This window comes from Vulpes lagopus, chromosome 3 (assembly GCF_018345385.1).
Source record: "Vulpes lagopus strain Blue_001 chromosome 3, ASM1834538v1, whole genome shotgun sequence".
Classification (NCBI taxonomy): domain Eukaryota; kingdom Metazoa; phylum Chordata; class Mammalia; order Carnivora; family Canidae; genus Vulpes; species Vulpes lagopus.
Window position 1 is genome coordinate 136,352,453 of NC_054826.1, and position 14,449 is coordinate 136,366,901.

At 32.5% G+C, this 14,449-nt stretch overlaps 1 protein-coding gene across 1 annotated transcript in view; it reads left to right on the top strand.

Moving 5' to 3' along the window:
- The window catches only part of COL11A1 (collagen type XI alpha 1 chain), a 197,925-nt gene that overhangs the window by 19,666 nt on the left and 163,810 nt on the right, over positions 1-14,449 (top strand). The window contains exons 2-4 of the mRNA XM_041746888.1: positions 2,347-2,514; positions 7,930-8,143; positions 11,269-11,431. Of these exons, the coding sequence (XP_041602822.1) occupies positions 2,347-2,514; positions 7,930-8,143; positions 11,269-11,431 (545 nt within the window). The remainder of the gene's footprint in view (positions 1-2,346; positions 2,515-7,929; positions 8,144-11,268; positions 11,432-14,449) is intronic.

The window sequence follows — 14,449 nt, forward strand, 5'->3', positions numbered from 1 at the left end:
TTATAATTGTTATACTCTAAAAGGAAAGTTATGTAAAGCTTCATCCACATATATTTGTACATATGAAGTCAATACCCCTAAAATTTAATTAACTTAAGGAAATGACCAGGTAAACATTGCTTACAAACACTCATTCATTCGTGTGTGCATTCTATAATGAACTGACAGTTATTATAAAAAAATACTAGTTGAAATTATAATTCTCAAAGGACAACATCCTGTTGCAGGTGACTCTATGGAATGTGATAAATTGTGATGGTATTTTCTTATTCTAAAATCAGTCCCATTTCCATTCTCATTACGTTTTCCCAGAAACAGTATATTTATAAAACCCAATATATTTTGAAATGTGATGGCAATTCTGCTTTTTCTTAACTAATGACTGAACTTTTCAAAGTAATACTGGTTCACTTTTAAGTAGAAGTGATCCCTTTTCCTTCTGAATTAGAATCCAAATTCTTGCAGTAAGGACTTATATCTCAGAAATGCTCAGTAATACAGGCCCAACAATGACCTCCTCTGAATATTTTTATTTTTTAATAAAGTGAGAAAGGTAACAGAATGTAGGTATATTGAGAAATATGGAGTCTAAAGTCTGTTTTTATAATAGTGCTTACACCATATGACTCCTGTTTTGACTTGCTTAGTGAATTAAGTAGGTATTAAGTTGTGGATCAGGGAATTTGATGGTCTAAAACACTGTCCTTTAATGTCTGCTTTATTTCATATAGTGTAATGCTTTGAAGTTCCGTCCATGTGGTAGCATGTATCAGAATGTCATTGCTATTTATAACTGAATCCTATTCCATTGTACACATGTATCACATTTTGTTAATCTCTTCATGTTCTGATAGAAACTTGGGTTGTTCCCACCTTTTGGCTGTTATGAATAATGTTTCCATGAATATTGGCACACAGGTATCTGTTTAAGTGCCAGCTTTCAATTCTTTTGGGTGTACCCAGGAGTGGAATTGCTTGGTCATATGGCACTTGTATGTTCAGTGTTCTTAGGAATATTATATGATTCCACTTATATGAAATTTCTAGAATAAGCAACTTCATAGAGACAGAAAGTGTATTATCAGTTACCAGAGTCCAGGCAGAGGTGGTAAATAGGGAGCTATTGCTCAGTGGTTAGTTTCTGTTTGGAGTGATGAAAATGTCTTGGAAATAGATAGAGGTGATGGTTGCACAGCATTTTGAATATAACTATGCTGCTAAATTGTACATAAAATGGTTAAAATAGCAAATTTTGTGTTGTATGTATTTTACCATAATTAAATGGGTGAATTACATGGCAAGTGAATAATATTCCAATAAAACTGTTTAAAACATCAAGTTTATCCAAAAGTATTACACCTTATTACACTTTTATCCAAAGATTACACTTTTACCCAAAGTCTCCAGTCAATTTCCAGTCTCCAAAGTCAATCTGAATCATGAGGCATAAAGCACCATCCATGAAGACATTCTGGCAAATTTAGAGGGTAAAACTCAACAGATTATACATAGATACATATGTGCATGCACCATACACAGATATACATATGTACACAGTATATACTGTTTACACATGCATTTGCTTATATATAATTTGTAAATAACTAACATAGGAAGACATTCAAAACAAGAGCATTATGTTTTGTTACCTGTTCTTTTTAACAACTTTAACTTTTTTTTTTTTAACTTTAACTTTTTGAGTGTACAATATGGCTGAGTAACTGCAGATTTTATAATAATTATGTATAACATTCATTGTTATACAAAATTACCTTCAAAATTTTGGTCAATCAAAATTACCTTTATTTAGATTATGATTAATTGAATTATAAATCTTTTTTTAAATCATAAATCTATCAGAAATTAATGGAATATGTCTAGATGTTGGCTTTCACTTTAATTCCAAATAATGCAATTACTTAGAATGATTAAAGACTTTCTAAATGGTTATTGAGATGCATCAGACAGATTGTAAATTCACATATATTCAATTATATGTTATATAATATATATGTTATGTAATATGTGTATGTATAATGTATAATATGTGCTATGTAACATATATATATATTCAATTCTAAATCTACATATTCCACCCCACACATGGATATCTTCTGTTTGCTTTTCTATAATTTTATTCTTAAGTTGAGATATCTTGTATTAGAGAATTTTATAGTTGTAATTTACCTGCTGTCGCACTCCTCAGTCTCCCACCCAAATATTATGGAAACATGGCAAATGACAGATGTGAGAAGTAGAACAAGAAACTGTTTTCTCTGTTAAAAAATTCTTTTTATATTAGATTATTTGTTCAATTTAAAAAAAAATTTTTTACTTATTTTTCAGCGGCTCCAGTTGATGTACTAAAAGCTCTAGATTTTCACAACTCTCCAGAGGGAATAACAAAAACAACGGGTTTTTGCACAAACAGAAAGAATGCAAAAGATTCGGACACTGCTTACAGAGTTTCAAAGCAAGCACAACTCAGTGCTCCCACAAAGCAGTTATTTTCAGGTATGTTCACGTTATTATTACAACAATTACTGCTTTGCAAATTATTATTGATTCTTTTTATCATGCTGTATAATATACATATACATGTATATCATGCATACTATTATTGGGGCAGATATAATTCTTTCATATATGGGACATTGAATACATGTGGTCACTAAGGTGACTTGAGGAAAATAACTAATAATTGCCAATTTTAATTCAGCACAGTTACAGGAGATATGCTCGTTTGAAAATTTAATAATATTATTTTATTGAAGATGACAAAACTTGACGATATCCTATCTAGCTTAGTTTTGTATAAAATCATGTAGAATTTATTTATTGCTGGGAACATGGCAACTTTATCCTTAATGACTACAATGTGGGTTTAGACATACTTAGTGTCTTTCTGAAATTAAGATAAATTTCTGTTGAAATAAATACTTCAGAAGATGTTATAAGACAGATTATTCTGTATTTTTTTGGATCCTATTCTTATCTCAAATAGAGTAAAAGTTAGTCACATCTCGCAATTAAAAGGAGATCTGGGACTAGAGATTTGGTAAATCTTCACCTGGAAAGTTTTCATAATGGTATTGAAAACTACTTGGTGCATATTTTCTTTCTTTCCATGAAAGCATCGATTGACCTAATAGCACTAATTATCTCCAAATCATATAATGTAGAAAAAGGGAGCTAAGTGATGAAATGCCAATTTCTGAGCATTACATTATTAAAGCAAGTAACTCATTACAAGTTGGCTATTGGATACATGTCAATTATTTTTTTTCTTGTAACTGTACTAAATTGAGTGTCCTCATCCTTACTTAACAGAAGAGGAAATAGAGTTTCACTGAAGTTCTTGGAGTTGTCCAGATTACAAGGGGTCAATATTTAATCCAGGTCTAATCTGTTGCCAAAGCCAATATTCCTTATAATATCCGGTGTTTCTTTTTGGTGCTTTGGGATCCTCTCAGAAATAATTTATCATTTAAATTCTTCATATTATCCTGTCTACTGTTTCTACATGAAGGGATTTGAATTGCCTATTTTCCATAAAAGTATTTTCTCACCATAGAAAAATTAAAATCAAAGGACTAAAGAATTACAAAATGAGATAGTGTATTTTTCACCGATGGACATTTTAAAGTATTTTTGAAAACATATTTATGTCGATTAAATTGTTGTTTTCCCAAATATTTCTTGTTTTGCCATAATTTATGATGCACCAAAGTAACAAACTGCAAAAACAAAGAATATCAATGCACAATTTTTCTGACTTTGAAAATAAAAAGTTAAAACTTACTAAATTCATAAAATATTCTTAAAAAATCAAGTTTAAAAGTTGCAAATGAAAAATTATGTTGCTTTTCTATTTATCTGCCTTCTAATGCAGAAATAGGAAAAAGATGGCAATTTTCCAGAGAAAATAACAGGGGAAAAATATACTAATGGAAAAGCTTTAGAAATAAGAAGTTAGTTTTTAATTTTTTTATGCTTTGGCTCATCATCTCAGGGTCAGTTTTTCTGCCTTCCAAATTGGTAGTTTGATTAATTCAATCACTTCTGCTTTGTTATTCATGGAAAAATAATACAATGTATGCCTCTGAGCTTTCCTTCCATGAGAGTTAACAAAATTCCCCTATGTCAATTTTTTTTCCACCTTCTCAAAACATTCTGCCTTAGGCATATGATTCTAGTAATGAGTATTTCAGATTGCAGGAGACACTTTTTGATAGCGACCTCATTTTTACCCCCCACACAAATGAATTTAAACAATCTTCTACAGGGTAGAGCTTCCTGTCAAATAATGCACAATGGCAGTTAATAAAAATGATCAATGGCATCTTCAAAGTTAAAAAAATCCAAAGACTGAATATTATTGTTTTTCAAATAAGTAAAAAAAAATCTTTGAAAATTACTTGGGAATGCTTTTTCTCTCATTATAGGAAGACATAATAGCAACTTCTTTTCTAATGAAAAAATTAAGCAGGGATAGTGGAAACTTCAGCACTGGGTAGGGGTGGAGTATTATCAGACAGTCACTGTAAAATTCTGTTTAATTAAGGTATATGGGTCTTCTAAAGTCCTAATCTGAGACCTTTAATTTAACTGTCTGTAAACGTTATACATGTGACCTGAATAGAAGCTGTAATTTGCAAATCCTCTGTTTTCTTTAGAACACCTGCCATAGGACAGATACAATACAAGAAACTTGGTGTATTTGATCTTTATCTTCATATCCATCTGGGAAAAAGAATATTTAAACTCAAATTATGGAGTAGGGGTTAGAAATGTGAAGTATTTGCATATAATCACAGAACCTGTGAATGATGAGGACAAAGAGACAGTCCTTGCCTCTTTTAGACTAAAATGAGCTTTCCTACTAAGCAAAAGTGGCCTTCCCTCCTCATTTTCAAAATCTTGCTGAACACCAAGCTACATCAAAAAAGAATTTTAGTTAAAGGGAGACGTATTCCACATGGAAATCTATTGACCACAACCTAAAAAAATTAAAATCAAATAATAGAGTTTCGTGCCTTTTTCACACAAAATCTATTCCTGCATGCAATATCTATTGATATTAAAAGGCCATTTTAATCATTGTTGAACTTGATATATTTACTGTGAATTATGATTATTGCATATGTTTGATTTATGTATACATGCATATCAAAGGTAGTAATGGCATTTTTTTCTTTAATAACAATCATTCAACAGAGAGGATGCTTTATTTTTAGTTTGTATTTATATATTTCAAAACATATATCTTTTAGTTAAAAAGTTTCACATTTTACTTTATCATGTATACTGATCACTGTTATTTTAGACAAAATTTCACATAGTGATTGCATTTTTGTTGAATATTATGGTGAATCTCTCCGATATATTTAGTCAGTTGATAATTAGAATTTGCTTTAATCTATTTAGTCTTGTATGAATATATTCTTTCTTAAAATTCTTTTTCCCTAAATATCTCTATGTAGACATGAATTCATAGCGTTTTTGCAAAGTGAAAAAAATACTGGTTTCCCCTAACATAACATCTTAACATCTTCTTTTTTCAATGTAGGAAACATTTGAATAATTTACAGTACATTTAAATACATTTAAGTATTTAAATAATTTAAATAATTTAAAGTACATTTAGGGAAAGAATTTCTGTGATTCTCAACATTTTGAGCTACTTATTTGAAGAAAGTTTATTTTCTATGGAGTTTCTTCAATAGCAGGCTGAATTACCTACTTAGATTTTTATTTATAGTATAAGCAGATAAAACTTGCTGTATTAATTGATAGGATTTCTGGGATCCCTGGGTGGCGCAGCGGTTTGGCGCCTGCCTTTGGCCCGGGGCGCGATCCTGGAGACCCAGGATCGAATCCCACATCAGGCTCCCGGTGCATGGAGCCTGCTTCTTCCTCCGCCTGCGTCTCTGCCTCTCTCTCTCTCTCTCTCTGTGACTATCATAAATAAATAAAAGTTAAAAAAAAAAAAAATTCCCCTGGCTATTCGGGGTCTTTAAAAAAAAAAAAAAAAAGATTGTTTAAAAAAAAATAAAAAAAAAATTGATAGGATTTCATTATCTTTCCATTTTATTTATATGATTATTTTCCTTGTGTTGATTTACATAAATATAAAATTAGATGTCTTAAGACGTTTAAATGAAACAAAACTATACACACACATTTATTTATTTATTTATTTATTTTTCCTGTGATAGCAAAGCTTTTATTTTATTTTATTTTATTATTTTTTATTTTTGATAGCAAAGCTTTTATGACCTACTTGTGATATAACAAAATTGTTTGGTAAATTATTTTAAAAACTAAAATTAAGAATTTTAAATAAGCACTTTTTGGTTTGGAGATATTTATCTAGAATATAGATAGATATGGATAAAGATGTAGGTATAGATATAGATGCAGATATAAGTAGATATTATAGAACCAAATAGTTAACATTAATGGACTACCTTCTCTACGACATACTCTTATGTAATTTCTTCATTTTAAATAATTTCATTTTCATAAATTATCACCTACTACTTTAAGTAGCTACTTAAATTATATAGATGTTTTGTATTTTATTTAGGCTGTCCCAATTGTTGTAGGCCATTTTAATATTTTAGCATTATTAATAGTGTTCTGGTGAGTTGACATATCTTTACACATAAGCATTGTTCCTTTTCCAATAAATTCTTAGAGGTGGGATTGCTTGTTTCCTATAATCTTATGAATTTGAATCCATGGCAGTCATAGTCTTGTATGTAGACTACCATGTATAAAATTTAAAATGATAGAATTTTAAATGAATGGATCGAATATGGAAGCTCCTGGTCCAGATATCATTGATTACACGTGCACATTTACACCTGTTTTACATATGGACAACCTTTTAACTGAAATAATGTCACCCTTCGAATAAAAATCTCTGCTTTACTTATGTTTCAGGATAGTAAGATATATATGTAAAAGCATTTTTGAAGACCAAAATGCAAAATTTAATTCACAGTGTTTTTATAAAAATATATGAGTAGCCATTGATTAACTATCTGAGATATATTTGTGATCATCACTTAACTGACATATTTATTTAATAAATACTAAGTACTAATGTAGATCAGGCCCCACACTGGATATTTGGAGTATGATGGTAAGAGGGGAAGAAAAAGTCTACCTTCTTGAATTTAGAATCAAATTAACCAAATATCTAACAGTTGTGATTTATAATGACAAGCTTTTTATTAGTGAAACTGCATTTCATGTGATAGGAAAAACTGATCAAAAACTCTTTAGCTAGGGGATCCCTGGGGGGGCCTCAGCAGTTGAGCGCCTGCCTTGGGCCCAGGGTGTGACGCTGGAGTCCCAGGATCAAGTTCCACATCAGGCTCTCTGCATAGAGCCTGCTTCTCCTTCTGCCTGTGTCTCTGCCTCTTTCTCTCTGTTTCTCATGAATAAATAAAATCTTAAAAAACAACAGACCCCAAAACTCTTTAGCTTTTGAAAGATGACTTAAAAAATACCTTCATATATTGTGTCCTTACAGTGCCTTCTTTAAAAAGAGGGTATATGGCCATAGATCAGACAAGGCTGAAAATACAAATCTTACACCAGAAGTGGTACTTTCATATTTTAAAAGTTCTTACTGTGTATTTAATATTGTAGTGGCACCATGGTCATCTTGTTTCCTAACTTTGAATTCAATTTTACATAACCGTTGTGCTTTAAGTGAGTGGCTTTAACATTTGAATATAGCTTGAACAATTATTGGAGAGAAAGCTTATTATCATCTCCTTCCCATTTGTTTTTTAATCTGTATTATAATTACTCTTTATTTATAGGACTTATTAAGGCTACCTGGAAAGTTTAAAAAAAATAGGGTAATCCAGGAATAATTTGGGAATTTGGAATTTCTGATCTTTCTCTTCTCAGGAGGAGCTTTTCCAGAAGATTTTTCAATACTATTTACAATAAAACCCAAAAAAGGAATTCAGTCTTTCCTTTTATCTATATATAATGAGCACGGTATTCAGCAAATCGGTGTTGAGGTTGGAAGATCACCTGTCTTCCTGTTTGAAGACCACACTGGAAAACCTGCCCCAGAAGACTATCCCCTCTTCAGAACTGTTAACATCGCTGATGGGAAGTAAGTAATATAATAGTCCAATGCTGTAGCTGTATTGAAAGCAATGATTTCATTTAATCATTCAACAAATATTCATAAAGCATGATGCAGTTTTTCTAAAGACTGAAGACACAAAAATGAACCAAACATAAAATATCTAATTTTACGTAGTTTCTTTGTCTGGGTAGACAAATGATGTACAGTTTTAAAAATGAATAAAGAGCATATCAGGTGATGATAAGTGAGAAGAGAGAAGAAATAGAGTTGTGAAAAATAGAGTTGTGAAGAGTTTAGGGAATGGTGGTAGAAGGTACAATTTTAAGGAGTGAGGTTAGGGAAAATCTCACTAAGAAGGTGACTGGTGAAGGTTTTGAGGTATGTGCCCTGCCGATAACTAAAAGTATACTATTTCAGGAGGAGGGGAAGCAATTACACGGCCTCTGATTCTAGGTATGCTGATTCGGTCTAAGCAATGTCAACAATACCAGCATGTCAGGAGCAGAGTGAGATGATGAGGATGGAGAAGCCATGGGAGGCCAAATGGTATAACACTTTGTAGATGGATATAAACATTTTGGGTTTTATCTTGAGTGACGTAGGAAGCCACAATAGACTTTTTGAACGGGGAATGACCTGATTTGATTTACCTATCATCAAGCATGTTAATATTGACAATCATAAGAAGCTCTTTATAATAGTTGATATGTGCTATATACTGTTTGAAGTACTATGAGTCCACATAGAGGACTCATTTAATTTTTCACAACTCTTTGAAGCAAATAATGTCAATAAATCCATTTTACAGATAAGGGGACTGAGGCACAGAAAGTTTAAGTAACTTGCCTGAGGTCATATGTTTGCAAAGTGGCAAGGTAGGGTTTGAATTTAGATAGACTCCATAATAACCATCACACTCTTCTGAAAATCACGCTGAATTCTGAGTTCTGTATTTTGAATATTGTCTTTCACTTAGGGAGCAGTTAAATACAAATAAATGTTTATTAAATTTAGTTGGCATCTTATTGCTGAATCTGGGCTTCTAAAACTAGCCTTATCTGAAATATAACATTTAGTTAGAGGTATAAGAAAGAAATAGCCGTGCAAATGGAAAAAAATAATCCACACTCAGTGTATCTTTGACAAGACCATGGAGAAAATGTTATCTCAGTGGCAGGAAAAACTGGGCTTTTGTAAGCAATTTACATACTGTCCTTAATAACTAATATGAAAAGTGATGATATGAAAATAAATCAGGGTAAGGAATTTAAGGATGTAATGTTTTCGATGAGATATCTCTTTGACATGGTTGCATTGAGCAAAGGCAAGTTGGAAATGAAGAAGTAGACCATGTTGGGATATGGAAGAGGAACTTTTGTGGCAGAGTGAAGAACATGTACAAAGAATGGTAAAGAGGCAACAGTGTGGCTGTACTGCAGGGAGTGAGAAAGAAAAACTTTGGTGTGAAGTCAGAGGGCCAAGGCACAGTCCCATGAGGCAGACTAGGGACTTCAGCTTTTACTAGGAATACGAGGTGGTTTTTCGCAAGGCGAATATTGGTGTGACTTGTATTTTAAAATGGTCATTCTGGTTGCATGAGAGTGAAAGTAGAGACCAGTTAGGAGTCCAGATGAGGGAGCTTGCAGATGGGATAAAGTTGAGAGACATTGGATTCTGTATATACGTTGAATATAAGGATTTTCTGATAATATGAATGTATACTGTACAAGAAAGAGAATAAATTAAGAATGACTCCAGAACTAAGGGGTGGCTTAGTATTTTGACTATAATGCATAATAGCATGGTTATGACATAGCATTATTATCAGAGCTAAAATTAATCAATGGTAAGATCAAGTTTAGAGTCCTAATCAGCTTTTAACAATTGGAATCATTTTTATTTTCTGTTAATAAAAAGCACATATGTACAGTAGTGGAGATGGTTTAAGTTAAGACACAGGCTTCTTGGCAGAAATATGTGTAAATTTTACTCTCACAGTATTAAGTGCCTCCAAAATAAATCTTTGCTCAATTCAAACTAAGCAGACACCTATGCTAGTTGACTGTGCTATGGAAAGACCAAAGATTAAGTGTATATGGAAATATACTTGGTCCTCATCAATACCCATGCCAAGTCACATGAAACAGACATTTTAGGAAAGCTCCTGCAATTTTTTGGGCATTTTATTTTATGGATGTAGTCCTAGACACTTCTGCAATATTAATCTAGCATTTTTCATTTGGAAAAAAAAATATAAACCAGAGTGGCTCACAAAATCCAAGTGAGCCTCACTCAGTGGTTTATGTTAGCACCAGATACTGTTAATAAAACCCACCATTTTATAGTAAGATTAGGGTATATACGTTTCCAAAAGGCTGGCCATGTCTACCCCCTCAGCCTGTCATCGCCACCCTGAATTAGCTGGAGCAGTAGCTTCAGAGTGAATTGAGACTCTCATTCCACACATGCATTGACTGTGTTTCTTTCAGTGTTTCCACTTCCTGCCAACCCTGGGAAGAAGGAGAGATATTGTGTCTCAGTTTTGGATCCTGCCCACAGGAGTGATCTATAACTGTCTTGAAATTAAAGTGGAAAAAGAAAACGAAAGCACTTGAAATAAATGTGCATAAAGACAGAGAAGCACATTGTGTTTTACAATTAGAACGTTCAGTTCCAGATGGAGCAGCCATTCAATTAGTAGACATACCCTTTTACAGTTCATCTCAGGGGATCTCTAGAGAAAAAAAAAATAAGTGGAATTCCATTTTGGAAGAAAGCATTTACGTACGTAGAAACTATTACTTACCCCATATCCCACACCGATCTCTATCAAATACACTCATCATGACATGGTGAGATTAAGCTTTTGTTGCAATAGCACAAAGTGAAGCAAAGGATGGGCACTTTCTTATCAGCATAGACAGCCACCACTGGTGTGCAATTTAAACTGTTTGTGTCGTTTTAGTACCTACCGCCCTTCTGGGTAAGCAATACGTAGTCACCTGTTAACCGACTGATTAAAAAATGAGCTTACATTTTGTACAATTTCAGCTCACTTTCACAGTTTAAAATACAGTGTATTTTAACATGAATAATGATGTGGCAACAATGTCTTTGAAGCTTACAAAAGAATTACTTGGCTTTTTTAGGTGGCATCGGGTAGCAATCAGTGTGGAGAAGAAAACTGTGACAATGATTGTGGATTGTAAGAAGAAAACCACAAAACCACTTGATAGAAGTGAGAGAGCAATCGTTGACACCAATGGAATCACTGTGTTTGGAACAAGAATTTTGGATGAAGAAGTTTTTGAGGTAAAAATTAATCAAATTTTATTTGAAGCTGAATATTGTTAAATCAGATGAACTGAGTTAATAACAGTAACAATCAATATATGCCATAAAGCAAAGTTGAAAATGAAAGGGTGACCTACTTTCTTCCCCTGTGGGTGTAGCGGTGATGTTTTCTATTGTTCAGTGAGAGAATGAGTAGACAATGATGGCTGTAACGACTGGGAAACATTACAGAGATTGGTTGATTTGAACACAGGCATGCTATTCTCCTGGGAAGGGCAAATGGCTTTACTCTTGGTACTTTGTATTATTTTCTTTGGAGAAAAGAACATTTTCTTCACTTCCTTTTCTGGGAGATTAATTTAGGGAAATGTGCAAGTCAGATATTCTTTCTCCGTTCTTTGTTAATGTTTCCAAGGTATAAAATAGAGATCATATTGCAAAAGCTGAACTTAACGTCTTTAAAATCACTTTTTTATTAATGTGAAGGTCATGGTAAGAAGTTTCCTTCCAATTATAATTCACCAATTATGATAACCACATTCTTTCTTTTAATCCTTCAATCATTGGATCTGGTAATTTGTCCTTTAATTATTTAATTTTTAACAGAACAAACAGACCTGGGTCCTGATCCCATAAAGGGATGCACCCCTGAGATGTTATTCAGTACTGTGATCATTGGTTTTATACAATTTCTGAAGTAGTTTGTTTTTCAAAGTATAATAAAGTAAAGCTCTATAATATATTATAGGTTAACAGACAGGGTTTACTTAGAAGATGTTCTGTATTTGGTTGATGTTTGAATATATACACACATATATACACAGACAGTATTTTTCATAGAACAATGTACATTCAGTGCAGGAGAATATTGCATTCCTGCATTTATATACATAACTTATAACTATAATTAACATTTGTGAAACTTTCAGATTATTTAATTGATTGTTTCTGATTTTTCTCAGCATGTGTATACCTAAGCCTTTAACTCTAAACAAAATGTTTTTAACACATTATATCACACTAAATTAAATGATAAACTCATTCAGGCAACATACAGTAATATCTTCCAATATCTTGTATTGATTGCACAGAAATGATAATAAATATTTATTAGATGAATATTGTAAACAAATTAACAATAATTCTATTTTAAAATTAAACTATGAATGTCAGTTTATTTTAACAGACTAAATTTATTTTTGTAATACGGCTTTATTTTCTGGGAACATAAATGAGTAACATAGAAGAACTGTTATCAGTGGATGGTTTCATTTCATACATTAGTCTGTTGCTATACATAGTTACAGAGCCTTTGGAACTTTAAGCAATGGAAATTAAGAGTAAACTTTGCTCATCATAAAAGGTAGGAATATATAAAGAGGAAATATAAGAAGAGGCACCTGGCAGGTTAAGCATCTGACTCTTGATATTGCCTCAGCATCTGACTCTTGATACTGCCTCGGGTCATGATCTCAAGATCAAGGGATTTTTTTTTTTTTTTTTAAGATCAAGGGATTGAGCCCCATGTCTGGCTCAGAGTGGAGTCTTCTTAAGATATCCCTCTGCCCCTGTCCCCCTCTCCCCATGCTCACATGCATGAGCACATTCTCTCCCTTTCTCTCTTTCAAATAAATAAATAAATAAAATAATTCTTTAAAAAAAAAGGATATTCAGGGACACCTGGATGGTTCAGTGGTTGAGTGATTGCCTTGGGCTCAGGTTGTGATCACGGGGTCCTGGGATGGAGTCCACATCAGTCTCCCAACAGGGAGCCTGCTTCTCCCTCTGCCTATGTCTCTGCCTTTCTCTCTGTGTCTCTCATAAATAAATAAAAATCTTAAAAAATAAAAAGAAATACAGAAGAGAAAAAAAATAATAAATAATGTGTATTAAAAATACAAATTAATTATTAATGTTCTCAACATTTCCTGCCCTGAAATGTATTTGTTATAGGTACTTGATTAGATGTCTTGTTCAAACAGCCCTTCCCTTGCCACTGCCTGCCCATCCCCCATGCACAGACTGTACCCCACTTTATTTCCCATATATTACATTCATTCTCACCAGGGTCCAGTTTAGAGTTTTGAATTAGTTTTAGACTATCACAATATGTTCTTTTTTTCAAGATAAATATTTAATTCTAATATTACATATTTTAAAATATGTAATAATAGCTTCTGTATTTCACAGAATGATTATAGTATCTACTCCTAGAAATATATAAAATTATTTCCCTAAAACATTTTTTTTTTTTCCTAAAACATTTCCATATGTTTTCACTACTGCTGACCAAAACACCTCTGACCAAGAGGGCTTCTAGTAAATTACCAAAGACAGAAGTACTAGAATCAAAGTTTAATATACAATTCTTTGATTAATTCTTAATTTTCTTTCTTTTTTTTTATTTATTTATTTATTTATGATAGTCACAGAGAGAGAGAGAGAGAGAGGCAGAGACACAGGCAGAGGGAGAAGCAGGCTCCATGCACCGGGAGCCTGATGTGGGATTCTATCCCGGGTCTCCAGGATCGCGCCCTGGGCCAAAGGCAGGCGCCAAACCGCTGCGCCACCCAGGGATCCCAATTCTTAATTTTCTAATCCATAAACCACATTCTAAATGCTGGAGTAACTCCAGTTGTTCATTTGGAAAAACTGTTAAACTATTAAGAAAAATAATTTTTAAAAGACTCAATGAATTATTTAGTGAGTGTGACAGTAAGCAGCAAAAATAAGTTTATTATGCCACTTTCCATCTTGGAGTTTCATGAAACCTTATGGAGCTTTAAAAAGAACATTTATTCAATATGAAGTGTAATTAGTCTTGAAAAAGTAAATAAATGCAGACACTTCACTATAAGGTTTATCTTTATCCCTATATTAAAATAGTCACTATACATAATACTCAAGTCTTATTTCCTAAATTATATTATTATATAGGCATATAAACTTCAAAAACAATATAGTCTTTCCCACATGAAAAAAGAATATGAAGAAAATAAATAATTCAAACACATTTTAAAATCACAATAAAACTTT